Source organism: Sesamum indicum, linkage group LG9 (genome assembly GCF_026168435.1).
Source record: "Sesamum indicum cultivar Baizhima isolate 11 linkage group LG9, ASM2616843v1, whole genome shotgun sequence".
NCBI classification, from domain to species: domain Eukaryota; kingdom Viridiplantae; phylum Streptophyta; class Magnoliopsida; order Lamiales; family Pedaliaceae; genus Sesamum; species Sesamum indicum.
Genome location: NC_142665.1, coordinates 19,825,531 through 19,842,888, shown reverse-complemented (window position 1 = coordinate 19,842,888; position 17,358 = coordinate 19,825,531). Strand labels below are relative to the sequence as shown.

The 17,358-nt window shown below is 35.2% G+C and overlaps 2 protein-coding genes across 2 annotated transcripts; one reads left to right on the top strand and one right to left on the bottom strand.

The window, feature by feature from the left end:
• Nucleotides 1-948: 948 nt before the first annotated feature.
• On the top strand, nt 949-7,291 carry LOC105178021 (GroES-like zinc-binding alcohol dehydrogenase family protein). Its single transcript, XM_011101358.3, has 8 exons — nt 949-1,420; nt 1,837-1,972; nt 2,051-2,120; nt 2,236-2,329; nt 2,931-3,144; nt 4,484-4,625; nt 6,200-6,370; nt 6,936-7,291. The coding sequence occupies exons 1-8, from the start codon at nt 1,117-1,119 to the stop codon at nt 7,125-7,127; spliced, it is 1,323 nt and encodes a 440-aa protein (XP_011099660.1). The 5' UTR covers nt 949-1,116; the 3' UTR covers nt 7,128-7,291.
• Nucleotides 7,292-7,652: 361 nt separating this feature from the next.
• Nucleotides 7,653-14,204, bottom strand: LOC105178022 (DDT domain-containing protein). Its single transcript, XM_088885348.1, has 11 exons — nt 13,992-14,204; nt 13,301-13,456; nt 13,038-13,210; nt 10,977-11,413; nt 10,802-10,889; nt 10,051-10,397; nt 9,481-9,908; nt 9,186-9,351; nt 8,855-9,016; nt 8,676-8,764; nt 7,653-8,108 (listed from the first exon to the last, which is right to left on the bottom strand). The coding sequence occupies exons 2-11, from the start codon at nt 13,411-13,413 to the stop codon at nt 7,958-7,960; spliced, it is 2,154 nt and encodes a 717-aa protein (XP_088741474.1). The 5' UTR covers nt 13,414-13,456; nt 13,992-14,204; the 3' UTR covers nt 7,653-7,957.
• Nucleotides 14,205-17,358: the final 3,154 nt, after the last annotated feature.

The following is a 17,358-nucleotide window of genomic DNA, read 5'->3' as shown; positions in this document are numbered from 1 at the left end:
AAAGGCTGTAATTGGAATTTTTCTAGTGTGGTTTTTTCGCTTTCTTGTCTTGCAGATCAAGTTTCTTGGTTTCTATGCTTATATAAGCACATTTAAATCTTTCGTTATTCGAATTTAACCTCATCAAACTTTGCGAATTTATCGCATATATACTAGCATGTAAGATTTAGGGATGATTGTATATATCGTCTTCTCTTTAATTTGATATAATTATACGTAGATTTCATGTGAATTAAAAAATTACATCTAATACCTCTAGATATTTATTTTCGTTTAATAAATAGATCCATCGGTTAATTAAAACTTAACAAGTTTATTGATATTAGTAAAAAAAATTGAATAAAAATTCTTGTTTACTTAGATAGACTTATTGCAAGTCAAATAAATATTTTTATAACAAAAATGCCTTTATACATCTTCACATGTTAATGCATGTGAGAAGGTATATTCTAACCCTTATAAGGTTAGTTTGGTCAGTAAAGAATTTTTTGACCTACAATATGCCAGTAATAAGTCAATCGAGGGTAAAATATATATTTTTATTAAATTCTTTTGCTAATATCAATAAATTTAATGAAATTTTGACTAACGGATAAATTAATTTATTAGACGGAAACAAACATCAATAATACTAAATATAAATTTTTAAACCACAGAAAATGTACGTATAATTACACCAAATTTAAAAAAAAAACGGTGTAACTATCCATATAAGACGAAAGAAAAGATTATTTGAAAGACTTGTGAGCATAGAATATTGTGGAGATAGAAACATATAAGATATTATTATTATTTATTATTAAATATTTGTATACTTTACTCATTGTGAATTGACGTGTTACAGTTATAGGACCAATTCTTACAATTTCATCAAAACAATTAATTAATTATTGCTCCAATCATATGAATTTTATTTGATTGTTTTCTTCAATAAGATGCCGGAAAATAATAAACAAAGGTTCGATTGAGGATAAGCATTGACGGCTGCTTCTCCAAAATGCGATTTCAGCACATTGTATTGTCTATGTGTCGTTATTATCTTTCCAAAGTTCTGCAATAACAGTTCTCGTTTGAAAGCGCTGATTCCGAATTGCACGAACCGTATCGTACTCTTCTATGGCATTTCGCCGGAGCTCAATTCTACTGCGCAGGGCCATCGGCAGCAGCCGGACGGCGGCGGTGTACTCTTCCCACAGTTCCCTATTGCGTGATTCGTTGGATTATTCTGATTGCCGGAGATGGTTTTCAAGCTCAGTATCCGATAGTAAAGGTACAGCCATGTCAGCGGCGGGCTACCATGTCAGCAATGGGCCAGCGTACATGCGGGGAGCAGTGTTTTGGGAACCGAATAAACCCCTCACCTTCGAGGATTTCGAGATGCCCCGCCCTAAGGCCAATGAAATTCTCATCAAAACTAAGGGTAAGTTAGTAGTTGACTTAAGTTCTTGTGCATGATAGTTTAGAGCTTGTATTTTTCTGTTCACGCTGGAAATTTAGATCTGCAGCCGGCAAAGAAGATGATCCAGTAGGCAAACTCTGATTTCATGAATTTAATCATGATAGAGTCCGTTAGCTTAATATTCAGGGCAGTCTTCTCTTCTCTTTTGCTTCCCCTCTTTGAGTGTGACTTGGAAAAAAAAAAAGCATTTGCTTTGGTATGCTTTTTATGTTATATTCGGTACTTGTAAATTGAGTTAACTGAATTTGCCCATGCGGATTTATCTAAAACTTGTTATAATTGAAGCCTCTAAAGTATATCCTTGGGCCTGTCTTGTCCAAGAATTTTTGTATTGCAAGGTATAAGGTGTATTTGATAATTGAGTTGGAATAATGCAGCCTGTGGAGTCTGTCACTCTGATCTCCATGTCATCAAAGGCGAGCTTCCCTTTGCCAGCCCTTGTGTTATCGGGCATGAGGTTACTGGTGAAGTGGTTGAACATGGGCCACTTACTGACAGCAAAATCATCGAAAGGTTTGTTAAGCTGTGATCTCCATTTACCTTTGTACTATTAAGTTGGGCAGACGGAAAATCACTTTTGTTTGATTTCAGATTTCCAGTTGGATCGCAGGTTGTTGGGGCTTTCATAATGCCCTGTGGGAGCTGTTTCTTCTGTTCTAAGGCAAGTATGTCATGAGGTGCCTTTCGAGTGTTGATCTATACACAAATGCTCATCTGAGTTCAGTACCAGGTAGACTATATGTCACCTTGACAACATTATCTCTTGGTGAAAACAGGGGCAAGATGATTTATGCGAGTCCTTTTTTGCTTATAACCGAGCGAAAGGGACCCTTTATGATGGTGAAACAAGGCTGTTTCTGCGTGGCAGTGGTATATTCCTACCAAAGTACTTCTCCTAAGATAGTCATCAGCACAGCTCTGCATGTCATCTAACTACGCACTTGTGAATTCTTCCTGGATATAATATTTCAATGAATATGTTGACTCATATTACATATCATTATATGTGTACTGTCAGTCTATTTTATAAGCAACATCAATCATATTGTGGTCTTGGTCAAGAACAATAATTGTTTGCTTGATTGTAATAAGATTAATCTTTTCTCCTTACTTTAACTGCTTAAATAGGTGAATCACTCTGTATGGTTTTGACCTAAACAATGCTAGATTTTGACCAATTACCATGTGCAAAACTTCCCAAGAATTTATTTATATATTAAAGAAGGGGCCTGCATCAAATATTGAGTCTTATGCTTATCTGTAATTTTTCTTCTAGTTTTATGAAAACCTCATCCTTCTTTTGTAATTAAATAAGGGGCCTGCATCAAATTTCGAGTCTTATGCTTATCTGTAATTTTTCTTCTAGTTTTATGAAAATATCATCCTTCTTTTGTAATTAAATCATTGTAGTCTCAAAAGTCAGAACCTGAGATACATTTCGTGTTATTCAATCAATATGCTGGTTCTGCAGGAAAGCCAGTTTATATGTATAGCATGGGAGGTCTCGCGGAATTCTGCGTGGTACCAGCACATGGATTAACTGTTCTACCGAACTCATTGCCTTACACAGAATCTGCTATTCTAGGATGTGCAGTTTTTACTGCCTATGGAGCTATGGCTCATGCTGCTCAGGTGCATCCAGGTGATGCCATTGCTGTTATTGGCATCGGTGGTGTTGGATCGAGGTAATAAGCAGAGACATCTATGTTGTTAAACTTTCACAATTTTGTATATCTTTCTTGTGCATTCAACCATAGAAATCTTGGATGAAGGCAGGCTGGATTTGAACCTTGAATAGCAAGGAGGACTAGAAGTCATGTTCAAATACTTCCTACCTAACTTGCCTTCTGTAAGTTGCAAGGATAGAGGCTTATAGAATAATTTCTATGAAGTGACTCTTCTTGGATTTCTTGTGTAATTGAGATCTTTTGAAATTGGTAAAAGAAGAATAGTCTCACATGGAAATTAACATATCAAATCAATTACATCTGGTAACAATTGATTACTAACCCGAAGACCTGTATATCTAATGTTGGAGTTAAGAAAAGTAGGTTTTTTTCTTTCTCTTTTGACTTCTTGGTTGCATTCTCATCATTTCCAGTGCAGATGGCGTGAAATTTCTCGTGTCACCCTTTTAGGAACTACTTAAAGAGCTATAACCTTTCTGAAAGAGAAAACAAATACCTGTAGGAAGTCGGACGATAAGGTTAGCAACTTTGTAGTAGTTCTGTAAAGGAAGTAAGAAAGATAAAGTTACCAACTTTCGAAAGTAGTTCTGTAAAAGCCATGTGCATCAACTGTTTTCTTCATCTAGTTTGTTTTATGAAATAGATAGACCTACAATTTGATGAATGACAAGGATGCATATATCAGAGAGACGTGCCACGATCTGATTCAGCTGTCTTCTGCTGGATAATGGACAGTACAAAATAAGAATCTTGAAACTTCGTAGGATATCCACAAGTTTCTAGGCTTGCTTGCTGTTTATATTATTGAAGTTCTGATTGCAGCTTTTGAAGTAGCCCATGTTGCCTTTCATTTTCACTATTATTATTCGTTACTCAATCGCACCAGTATTTTCTGTATTTCTCACTCAATGAGATATATTTGTTTTCCGCATTTTGGTTACCCACAACTTATGCAACCTAAACTTTCTAAAGTTGAATGAATACTCGAAGCCTAGAAGGCTAGAACGATAACCAAAACAATGGTTCAAATCCATCTGAAAATGAACGAGGAGTTACAACATGTAACACATCATGTGAGGAAAGCAACTGCATCATTTAGTGGGTCTGTCAACTTGCAAGATTGCAATACAAGTGGGCTGCTTTTTAATATATGTCATATGTGCTAATCCAAGGTCTGAGTTCAAACATCAAGCTGTAAAAGTTTCTGCTAGTGCCCTTTTTGAGTAATTTTTTTTACATTTCATTATTATAAGATTCAAGTTTATGTAGGTTCTAGCTATTATTGCAAATTTGATCACTGTCATTTTAGTAATTTTAATTGTAAAACATTAAACAGTTGTCTGCAGATAGCTAGGGCATTTGGGGCTTCTGAGATTATTGCAGTGGATGTCCAAGATGAGAAACTTCAGAAAGCTAAGACATTTGGAGCCACTCATGCCATAAATGCACGAAAAGAAGACACTGTTGCAAAGATCAAAGTACATCTCTATTCCTTGACTTTGATGAATTCTAGACATATTAGCGAAGTAGCAAATTCCTGTAAAATAGACCTTGGAATACTCAGTGTTCACTGAGAAGTGTGCTGAGCGAGCAAATTAGACAGGCTTACTCCAGATTTTTGCACAAAGCAGTAGGTTCTTGGCTAACACTGTTTTTCATGTTGACTAGCTGTAACTTAGAAATTATCAATCATGTCCATTCGGAAAGAACCCATACCACTAAAACAAACCTGACATCCTGTGAGACATTTTCCGATGCTCGAGAGCACTTGGAGATTTCAATTGCATTCTTATGTTTTGTTTTATGAAAAACTTGTGAGAAAGTCAGGCTCAAATTTGAGTCATTCATTTTCCGTGACCTTATAAGATGATAACTACAACTATTTAATATGTTGAAGGTTTGAATTGTACTTGCTGCATGGCCCATATTATTCATATTAGTGCCAGTATACTATCTGAGTTTTCTCTTGTTGCGCTATGGGAATTATTCTCAATAAATCCAAAAATGTCATATAGAATTGGTTTTTTTGTTCAATGCATGGGAGATCTGCATATGATATAAATATGGACATGTGTTCTTCTCAACTCATGGAGTTAAATTGTTATAGACAACAAATATAAATCTCTCTCATCTCTAGTAACTTTAAGCATTTTTGTAAGGTGGTTTTTCGATGTGATGTGGCAGAAAAGGAGGTCCTGGATTCAAATCTGACCATGCACCCTTTTTGTGTATGAGGGGGCATTTTAGAGACAATAGAATTATAGCCAGTTAATCTTTTATAAATATAACTTTTCAATGTAAATCATAATTTAGAAGTAATATCATTTTAAGTTGCAATGTTACAAATTTTGTGTTGTATTCCTCAACACCTCCCAAAGCCACATTAAAGTTTCTATGGTTTGTACTTCAGTAAAACTCATAAATTTTCCTTGTCCATTCCTTTCTGGTCAAACTATATTTTGCAGTACACTCTCAGCTGTAATGCTGAACCTGGAACAGAATTATTCTTCTTCTTACAGCTGAACCTGGATCAGAGTTACGCTTCTTTTTTCTTTTTGGTGCTAGCTGGATACTGGATATCTTTTTTTCCCAAATGAAGCATTATAATATTTGATCATGTTATCTATCATACATTCATCCTTTGTGAGAATATTGATAAGGAAACAGCTAATCTCAAGCAAGATTCGGGCATTTGAGGTTTTAATCCTTTTTTCATACTGTACAGAAGCATCAAGATTGTGGTTTCTTTGTTCTCCATAATAACGTTAACATGGTAATTTGTTCTTCTTGTAAAAAGATTTTTGCTTGTCATTCATTTATTTTATTTGGTAATTTACCCTTCTTGAAAGAGACTTTTGCTTGTCATTTTTTGATTTGATCTGAAACTGATCCTCGATAGTGCTCAAGTATCAAGGTGATTGTGAATTCTGATTGATATTTTACTGGTGGCTTTCATGGTTGCAAATGGATTTCCATGTATTGGCCTAATTAAATTTTTGTTGGTCATAAAGCTGTATCCTTCTCAATTTTGTTGTTTGCAATTTTCTAACAGGAAATTACAGGAGGAAGAGGTGTGGATGTTGCTGTGGAAGCCTTAGGAAAAGCACAAACATTTTCACAATGTGTACAAAGTGTGCGGGATGGAGGGAAGGCTGTAATGATTGGGCTTACGCTCTCTGGTGCTAAAGGGGAGGTTGATATAAATCATTTGGTTCGGAGACAGGTATGTTTCTGTTTCCCTCCAGGCCAATCTGTTCAGCTTCTTCTTCTCCGTCATCTATGCCAAGCTTTAATTAGGTGCTCCTAGTGACTTGTAGAAATGGGGCTCAAATGTTACTGAATGGTTGCTATTCTGCTGAAATGAAACTAATTAATGTGGAAGAACAATGGAAGGGCTTGTCAGATATTTCTTGGTGAAAGAACTTCTTTGCATACTTAATCTAAACTCCTTAATACAAACTCTCTACTTGTGCTGAATAAAAACTTAGTAAAACTGTAGGGCATTGGTGATTGTGGACTCTATAATACCCCAATGCAATCTGATGCACAACCCTACCATTGGTTAGAGCACATTCATTAATTCAAAAACTGTAAATTTGGCACCTTACTTCTGCTCCTAACTTCATGTATTATCTAACTGCTGCACCTGAGGGGAGGGTAGAGTCATTATGAAAATGTTATATTCACAGAGTAAAACTAATGGTGTCCCTGTAGATATCAGGAATTGTTAATATTATCGACATGAGCCAGCTCGTATCCTCTTAGTTCTTTTGCAATTCGTGATGCAGATAAAAGTAATCGGCTCTTATGGAGCCAGGGCAAGGCAAGACCTTCCCAAATTGATTAAGTTGGCAGAGAGAGGCATTTTTAATCTTGAAGCAGCTGTTTCAAGAAAGTGCAAATTTGAGGAGGCAGGGCAGGCATATAAAGACCTTGACAATGGAGGTATTGTAGGGCGTGCTGTGATTGAGATCATGTAAATCCTGGTCATTACAAATTATGTGAAGCTGATGCCCCCTTCACATCCTGCTACCTTTTATGTGTTCTTTCCAGTCATTAAAATATGTAGCAAAATAATGATTTCATGTGAGGAAAGGGACATCTGTGCAAACAGGATCTTTTATAAAGTTGTACTCTGTCTGAACCCGTTCCATAAGTGTTCTACTGTTCTTGATTTGCAAATGAGCCAAAGCTCATGAAAGAAACGCAACCCAGATTCACCCCATTGACTTGAACCAAGCATTGTAAAGCCACTCCCCGCAAATATGCAACATCATCATCATATTGTTCACGTCTTATTAATGCAGCATATGGATGTAAAGAACTTTGATCTTATCCATGAAAAACTGTTGAAAGAGCACAAAATCATGTAAATTGGAAATGCAGTAAATTCAAAATTCTCTCAACGGCCAACCTGAATCATCTAGTAGCAAAAGAATTATGAATATGATGCATTCAGACAATATGCAGTACATAAGACAAGGCTGCTGGCACGCATGTCCAAATAGCATAATTCAAAAATTGACTAAGGAATAGAATGCCATTCACAAAAATCAGTCAGTAGCGGATACATACTGGGCAATCTCATGTGGTTTATTACCAAAATTTCCATCCAATGATGGCCTGTGCCGCCCAAGCTTCACAAACCGCCGTCCCAACAAAAGAATTTGTAAGCTTTTGACTGGGATAGAACTATCTACTATATCCCAATAAACATTGTTATCTTTCAACAGGATAGCAATGGTTCTACACCTCCTATTTCCCACATCATCGGGTGGTTAGTTGCATCTGTACCTCTAACAAATAACAATTACAATTCTTTCCACTTGTTCACATACTTGAGGAATGCAAGTGCAGGGTTTTCCCTAGGTGGGGCACGAACCCGAGTTGATCTCCGAACCAGAGCCTCTTCCATTTCAATTTGCTGCGTTGCCTCCTTTGATCTCTTCTGAATTTCCAAGCTGCAAAGAACGAGCAGGATTAGTACCACAAGCACATTAAAAAAAAAGGCATCAAGTGGATGTAGAAGTTGTCTTTGGATTATATCAAAATGAAAAATTCAAAGAGAAGCATAATTAATGTTATGTATTGATGGCTGAGAATCTCGAGTAATCTTAGAATGAAGTACCACCAAGATGCAATGTTTGCATATCTTTCATGGTCGGCACTTTTAACTTTAAAAACCGCACTACAACCATTCAATGATCCCAAGCTCAGACTTCCTCAAAATCAAGCAACAGGCATTCTATAACATTGATTTGTAAAAGCCAGCTCGTAGTCCGGGGTAAAATTACTTCCTGTGAAAAACTTACTTGGCCTGCTCCCCAAGATGTAATGGATAATTCCACAAATAACAATTGTCAAATGTAATTGATCAATATATTCACTTTCCACACATAACTAAAACATATAAATGTATTGTACATTCAAATAACAAACAAAAAATCAATCCTCATTTATACCAAAAACTGGCATCAGAAATTAACCCAACCGTGCAATAGTAAATGAGAAAGAAAGTAATAACTAACCATATTTTGTTGTAAAATTTCTGCATCTGCTTTTTAAGAGCCCTCTCTCTCTCCCCTTTTGGATTCAATGAGCCAATCAAAGCATCAAGCTGCCAGAACAAAGGGCGATAAGAATGCTACAAATACTAAGTAAATATAAAATATTAAATGTGTCAGAATACAAAGCCACGGCATTATACCTCTTCCTTGGTTTGGTAATAGCCCCACTGTGTGGAGTCAGAGCTCTCAACAAATATTCTTCCATCACGTCGGAAAAACCAATACCTGCAATAATTTTTGTCTTTCCCTAATGGACTTGTGCGTATAAATCTCTTCTCAATTTCCCGTTCGAGAAATTCTTTCTGCATAAGCAAAAGGAAGTAAACGTATGAATGCAGAAGCTCGCAATACATCTAACTACTTTACCTCTACCTCCTTCCCCCCCCCCCCCTTCTGCTATACACATGAATATGGATGTGTCCATGAGCACACACAAAGAGAGGAGAGAGAGGTAGATAGAGAGAGACTCACCCGTTCTTCAGCACTCTTCATCTCTATTGATTCCTTGATCTCATTTTTCATCAATTTATGGATTTCCCTCTTAGATGGATGATTAACATCTTCCGGAGAGGGATTACGTTCAACCTTCTGTTTCTTACCATTCTTCTTGGATGTGCCGTCTCCTTCTTCATTATCACTGAGAAAATATTTTCAAATGAAATAAACAGCGGCCAAAGAGAAAGGTAGGGCTAGTAAGATTTCACATTTAATCCAACTTGCCAACCAATTGTTTACTTGAAGTAACTAAAAATTAATCAATTCCAACCTGTTTCTAGATGAATGATTCTGTTGGGAAAGAACTTTTCCATTACTCTTATCCGGAGTGACTTCATTGGCTATACTATGATAGCCTACACCAGGTTTCACTCGACTCTCTTCTTTAACTTCCTTGCCAGTCGCTTCTGACTTCCTCCGCTCCTTTTCTTCCCTCCTCTTTCTCCCTTCATCCAGTGCTTCATCCCTCCGTGTAGCAGCAAGTGCCTGCCTTTCTTCAATATATTCATCCAACTTGTCCTTGATAGTATCTGTCTCCAGAGCTTGAGCAACCAGTTCACAGAAGATAGCCAGTTTCACACGAATCTCTAATAGGCCATAATGACCTCGCTTGATAGTACTTATGTGCGTGGATAATTCATCACCGCAACTTGTTTCCAAGAAATCGCATAGATATTCACCCCAGGTGACCTGTGTAATCTGAAATGAGATGGAGAGAAAAGAAAAATGAGAACAGATACTTAAACATCAGTTCGCAGAAAGGAAAGGAAGATAATAAATCCATCAGTACTATTTCATGTGATAAATAGCCTGTGATGAATAGTATGTTTCAAATGTTAACCTTTGGCTTCCTCTTTTTCTTTTCCATTGTCATAGCGAATTTTCCATTGTCCTTTACAAGCAAGCGAAGAAGAGCTGAATAAGATTCCACAATTAGCAAAGGAGTGGCGTCCTTGTAGCAAAGAGAATTCTCAAAGTCTTCAAGGGAGAAAGGAGACAAATTCAATAGCCGGCCAAAAGAAGCACAGAAATCCCACACCATCAAAGCATCCCCAACACAATCCATAGGTACACTGAAATCCCTGCAAGGAGAAGGCCTTTCTGTCAAAAGCCTATCTTCCTCGGAAGGGCGCACCAGCAGGTCATCAATAGGGTACTTAATTGACTGATCTTCTGGGTTCTTATTCACTGCAACCACAAATAAAGTTAATGAGACAGAGACAAGGACCAGGTTACACAGTTAAATGAAGGGATGAATGTAAGGATTTGAGATACTCGTGGACTCAATAACTAAAGAGACGAAGCATTAAGGATGTAATAATAATAGCACTGGCCCACAAGACAATAGAAAGAAAGAGATAGTCCAACAGGCAGATAAATAAAATGCATATGCAGACACAAAAGGAAGAAGAGTAGGGAACTAACCCAACCACCACACCCATCCCCATTCCCAGATCTCTCCTCTCTGATCATTACAACTAATCCAACCATAACAGCTTAGGGAATTTTCGCAAGAACACAAGAAAATGCAACAGAAATAGGAAAGCAGAATAATGATGCTTGACTCGAAAAGTATGCCGACTAAAACCTACCTTCATCAGCACTCTTTTCAGGCATTGAGGGTTCAGATGTTAGTTTATTCCTCCGCGTATATACCTTGATCTTCTTTTCACTTGCCTCCTAGGAAAAATCAACAGAAAACATTATCACCTACAGAAGCTGCCAAAAGAAATTAAAAGGATAAAGGAAACAGAATTTCAAATTCACCGCAGCATTTTGTGTCTCTTCAGTCTTTTTCCTCTTCCTATTACAAACTACAAGTCCATTCTGCATGGAAACTTTAATCTTTAATTCTTCAGGAGGAGCAGTTGAGATTCCATGCTTCTTTGCTAAATGATCATGTAAAACCCAAGGAATACTCCGATAAGTAGAATCTTTGATAAAAGACTTGAGGACCCGTTTACTAAACGGCAGATTCTTTCCAGTCAACTCATCACCATTTACCAATGCCTTTCCACTCCTTTTATGGTCGCTGTCAAGCCATGCAATTTCATATTGTCTGTTGTTAGCATCCTCAGTGACTTTTATAATTTTGCACAGATGTAAACGGCCATCCTTTCTTCCATACAATTCAGCACCCTCAGAAAAGGGACCTTGTAACTTCACAGCAATTGAATTGACCAGATCTTTTAAATTCAGCATGCCTGCCATCAAATAATAAAAGTTGTGAGTAGACCAAATCTGTAGTTGAGGAAAAATGTAAGAGGATCTCATTTATTAAAGCAGTTCGTGCATTAAGCAACCTGACGCAGTTCATAAATAATTAAGCTGTAGAACATCCAGATCACCTTTCCGCAAATAGGTGCCATCAACTTGAATGACACATTTAATGCTCAAGTTTTATTGTCAATTTCAGTTATAGCAATCATGACTCTGCAAATAACAGCTGGAATTTCCAGCCATAGCAGCAAAAGGCAACAACTTCCATTCAAAGTTCCAGGAATCTATCCCTCAAACACTTCTCTAAAGTAATGCATGTAATACCTAAAATGAAAACTAGCCACAAGGAGTAATATAAAGGACAAATCTTCATGCCCGTGCAAACAATATCTCAGCTCTATTACAAGAGGAAGCAGCTGAGAATGGACCTCTGACCAAAGAACACCGGAGGTATGAGATGTGTTATAGCCATAGAGAACAGCTTTCGACTAAATTCATTTACGTCAGTTTTTATTCAACAATCAATAAATTTGACCAGGTGCCCATGTTTCTATTTTTATTCATCACATTATTACAAATGCAACATGTACAGAAACATTAAGCGGATAGCATAAAATTGTGTGCTCCAGACAAGGGTCCATAAGTGCACTATGAACAATTTGCGAAATGGAAGGATTCTGTAACTGAACTAAGAGCAGCTCTAACAATTTCTACGCTAAAGTATCATTTTAAAATATATACTTTGTCATCTCTCTATTACCTCATAAAGAACAATGAAACAAAGCAACATATAATAATTCGGATCACCAAAATGAGAATTCTAAATGCCACTCTACTGCATCTCAGAGTGTGGAACTAGTAACTTGATATGGATTGGAATTCACAGCTTCACTAACCCATTAGATTTGATTCCAAAATATGCTGTTGTGTGAGGCCTCTAGTGCTGACAAATCTTGCTATCAAGCAATAAGGCTGGATATTCAGGAAGTAATTCAGGTCAGGGACTGCTTTCATGCTAGTGCAGCGGACGCAGAGAGAAGGGGAAGGACAGCAAGAACATAAGTTCAAAAGGCTTATGGCCTCGGCAAACAATGAGAGGGGGAAGTAAGCAAAGCATTTGAAAGGAAAAGATCTATTTCAATCTAGAGCAATAAATACTTTTTGTCATCTAGTTCTGTGTGGTTTTGATAAGATGGGTTCTCCGATGGGCTTGCTCATATCCTTTTTCAAATCTTATCACCTCTCATGTACGGTGTCGCATATAATTAATGGAACCCCAACTAACAAAAAAGATCTGCGCAATGATGTACACAAAACTTACACTTTATGGATTCAAAAGAACACCAAAAAAAGAATCAACCATATACCAAAAGAAATCAGAACTTAGTAGTGTGTCTCATATTATTAAGCAAGAACCAGAAGGGAATTATCAAATGTTTGGCTACATCTTTCTGCGACCCTTTGACAGTTGGCACTGCATTTTAGAAATTCAACAACAAAGTGGCTTCCCGCGTGTAGAACAAAATCAAGATGTAGATTTAACAGATGAGAGCAACTACTTTAAAATAAATTTCTAAATGATAAAACACAGAAAAGCAGTGGACTTACTGAACTGGACATCACGAAGCACAGGAGCTATGTATTGGGTGGGTATATTTTGTATTCTTTTGGAAGCTTTGTCTTCTGAATCCAAGGCCTCTTCATAGGTCAAATTGCCCTTCCCTGTAGCTTTACATGTCCAGACTCTTTTGCGATATAAGTTGATTCGCTTCAGATATTCACTGTTACAAATTAAATCGAGGCATTATAAGAATGTCAAAAATAAAATAGTATTTTTGTAAGGATTGGTGCTTGAGTACAAAAAGAATTACTTATAACTTCTGAAGATTTCTTTTGTGAAGCGAATTTGAAAGACGAGCTCTTGGGGCTTTAGATCCTCAGGCTTTTCGACCAAAGCAAATGGCTTTCTTTTATAAAGAGGCATTCTCTTTTTTACGTTAAATTCCTTCAAATTTCAAGCCCATAACCTGTAATACAAGAAAAAACAAGGTTCACCAATGCCAAAAGGAAAAATTGTGATGAACTAGGAACCCACAAGCAGAAAACCAAGCAAATGCAGAAGCTAGACTAACGAGAACCCAGTCAAAAATCGCCTCCAAAAAGGGAAAAAGCAAGAGCCCGGGTGAAAATAACACAGATAACATCAAAACCAAAAACCCAGTCCAAGAATCTAAGAAGCCATCATCAACAACATACCATATGAAAAAAACAACAAAAGAAAAATCCAATTTTGACTAATGTTACAACTCCAAAATCTTTCCAAGAAAAAACCTCACAATTGTAAAAACAAGAATTCTGCATGCATTGAAGCTTTACCGAGTCAATGGCTATTCAAAAGACAAATGTACCACAAAAAAACACAGCAAACAACGAAACACACGGTTTTCATTCAGTTCGCCGAACATAAAATCAACCAAGAAAACATCAACACAAGTCCACATGCAAATTCAATTATTTCCCGCCAGCAGTTGATTTAACAATGAGATGAGAGCAGAAGCATACCCGGGAGAACAAATCGATTCGATTGAGGGGTTGATTGAGAGGGTTTTGATGGCATCTGTGTGTAATGTGTGCGTGTATATATTAAGAGGCGCTAGGAGAGGGAGAAAAGAGAGAGAGAGGCGGTGATGGTACGTTTTTTCGCCAGTAAAGACTGACGTGTTGGTGCTTCGTTCTCCCCTCTCTCTCATGGAATCTCCCTTCCAATTAGGCCTATTTATATTGAATTGAATCTTCATTTTATTCAAACTTTATATACATATATATATATATATATATAATAGATACCATATGAATCTTCATTCTTTAATAGTAGAAAAATTATTTCATCTTCCAATACTAAATTTTGATGCCCTGAATTATTGTGCTTCAAACATTTTAGTTTCTTGATCAATAGTATAATTAGGATATTGTTTTGGCTTTAATAATTCTTTAAAATACTTTTATAATGCTGAAAAGATTGTGTTCATATATCCATTTGTTTTTTGTAGTTCTTGCGAACTATTGAAATTGATTAATTTTAACTGAAAGTCGCTGAGAACCCTAAATTTATCAGTTGAGAATTTTACATGTATTGGTTGGAAATACCTTTGGATGAGAGGGATGATTGCAGTGATGGAACGTAAAGAGGACTGTGGTGGAAAGATAGGATCGTCTGGAGAGGAAAAAATGGAGCGGAGGGCGGTGTAGCAGTGATCGTGTAAAGAATATGAACAGAAGTAAAAGTGTTTGACCTTGTGATGAAAAGATAGAGAAGAAAGCTATGCAACGATGGTCGTCTGAAGAAATATAAATAGAGAGTTATGCGATGTAACATGAAAATAAACGAGGAAGATGATTCCCAGGGTTGATGTTTTAAAGCGGATTCAAGATAACTAAAAATTGCCTTATTTAGTGCAAAGTTACCAAATATGTATAATAAAGATGCGTTAAGCGATATCCATCTATACAAAACAGTACGGACAGATATCTTGATCGTATCATCAATTTCATTTAAATAATTCATTTAAACTTATGCGAGAGGAATTTTAAATGTAAGTTTTAATAATCATCTAACAGAGCCTTACAAATTCCACCTCCCCCTTGGAAACATTTCTCCCATAAATATTGTTTTTTGTATTTTATAAATTGAAAAGTGCACATCATATGAGAATTTCTTCTTATTTCCACATTATCAAATTGTTTTGATGAATTTTTTAAGATTTTTTTCTTTTTTTTTTTTTTTTGATGTGGAAGATTTTGTGTTATATTTGTAAATTTGGGACCATTTATAATTGAAAAGACGTTCACTTAATTGTGTTGTTTTCATTGGCAACAAAAACACTAATTTTGGGAGGTACATTACATTATTGCATTTTGAGTATATTGTAATTACTATAGGCCATAAAATTTAATTTGTTATAACCATAATAATCCTTGGCTACCTTGGTTATAATTATCGCTACAAACAAGAACCAACTCGTTAATAAATACTCAGTTGGTGAAATTAAGATTTCATAATTATAAGGGCTTAATAAATACTTAGAGCCTGTTTGGTTGTGTTTTCATTTTCATTTTCAGTTTCCAACATTTGAAAATGGGTAGAAATGCTTTACTGGTTTTTGTATGAAAACTGAGAATATGTTTGGATTAGTTGTTTCTAAATGTAGGTATATAGGTGTGAAAATGTTGAATATATGTATATGTATTTTTGATGTGACAGATGACCCAATTGATTGAATATGTGAAATTATAAAATAATCAAAGTGAGTCTTGCCATTTGAAATAATTTTAATTGATTTGAAACAAGAAAAGACATGCTGACCAGATAAGACAAGTATGACAAACTCATGTGACCTATAATTTCCAAAATTTGAGAATTAAAATAGGAATGCATTCTCAATGAAAATGGCTTGACCAAACAAAATCCCAACTACCCAAATAGTGAAAAGTGGAAAAAATCTCATTGAAAATACAACCAAACAGGCTCTTAGTTGGTAAAAAATCGAGGACTTGGAATACTCGGGAGCAAGGTGATTGAAACGAGGTACAAACTTATAAGGGCTTAATTTTATTATGTAAGAATGTTGGGCAATATTAAGAGCATGTGTATGGATTTAGAAGAGCAATTTCAGTAGAAGGGCAAAATGAGCATTAGCTTAATTCGGTCAGAGGAGCAAAATCGAGAACATTTAAAAAAATACAGGATTAGTTTGTCATACCAAAAGATAAAGAACAAATTTACCAAAATTCTAAAGATACAGGATCAAAAGGACATTAAACCCTATATAAAATTGACTTTTTATTTAAAAAGTCCCATAATTTCAACAAAAGTTCAAATTGCAAATTCCCAAATTATGGCAGGTTCAAAAGATGCTTACTAAATCTCTAAATGCTTCCTTTTCTGGACATTTATTAATATTGTGATTATTGTTGTCATTATTTTAAATGGGGAGATTTAATATACATCTATCAATTTAATTAATTAGTACCTCGTGCCATAACACAAAAATATTACAATTAAAAAGTAATAATTTTAAATTATTTAAATTTTATTGTATAAAAATGGCTAATTGAAAAGTAATCTAAAATTAAACATGATAATAATCAATAACAAAAGTTATTAATAGAAATAAATTAAACCTGAATTATGTTGCTAACTAATTTAAATTGAAAACCTTACAAATTTCTTGAATAAATATAAATTGTTATATTATCTAAATTTAAATAAAATAAAGGATAATTTACCAAAAAAACATTGATGAATCTTTTGGATAAAGATAAACAGTCCTAACCTTATCTACATTTAAATTTTATTTTCTTGAAATAGTTGATTGTTTATTTGGTAAAGATAGAATGTAAATAAATTATCCAAATATGCATTAGATGACGCTCACTTGTATGACTATAGTGTTTCTATTTTATTATATTAGTTATTGTCACATGTTTTTACTTCGTGCATGTAGTAAATAATTTTTTTTATATTTTTTAAAAGATATTAGAAATAATATTATAAATAAATAAATCAATATATTATATTAAACATAAAAAAGAAGAAAGAAAGAAAAAATTGATTTATCAATCAATGTAAAATTTGACAAGTTAAATAAGTTAGTTATTTTATCAGTGCAGGGGCATTTTTGACTTCACAAAAAATTTATGCGGCGGTATCATTAACCACCGTTTGTGGTGGAAGGCCATTCCTTTTTATATAGTACTAGTTGTTATAGCACGACGTTCGTGCATGCATATAATAAATAATTAATTATGCTTTAAAATATATTACAAATAAAATAAAATATATTACATACAAAATAAAATAAAATAAACTAATTCAATGATATTATCGACACAAAAGAATTTGACATTGCTATTTTACAAACTGTCGTTT

Excerpts from the sequence above, each read along its gene's own strand:
- LOC105178021 (XM_011101358.3), top strand. The coding sequence starts at position 1,117 with ATGGCATTTCGCCGGAGCTCAATTCTACTGCGCAGGGCCATCGGCAGC. Across the intron at positions 2,121-2,235 it reads GCTGTTTCTTCTGTTCTAAG|GGGCAAGATGATTTATGCGA; the intron begins GCAAGTATGTCA and ends TGGTGAAAACAG. Across the intron at positions 2,330-2,930 it reads GCTGTTTCTGCGTGGCAGTG|GAAAGCCAGTTTATATGTAT; the intron begins GTATATTCCTAC and ends CTGGTTCTGCAG.
- LOC105178022 (XM_088885348.1), bottom strand. The coding sequence starts at position 13,413 with ATGCCTCTTTATAAAAGAAAGCCATTTGCTTTGGTCGAAAAGCCTGAG. Across the intron at positions 13,211-13,300 it reads GAAATCTTCAGAAGTTATAA|TGAATATCTGAAGCGAATCA; the intron begins GTAATTCTTTTT and ends AATTTGTAACAG. Across the intron at positions 8,109-8,675 it reads AAATTTTACAACAAAATATG|CTTGGAAATTCAGAAGAGAT; the intron begins GTTAGTTATTAC and ends CGTTCTTTGCAG.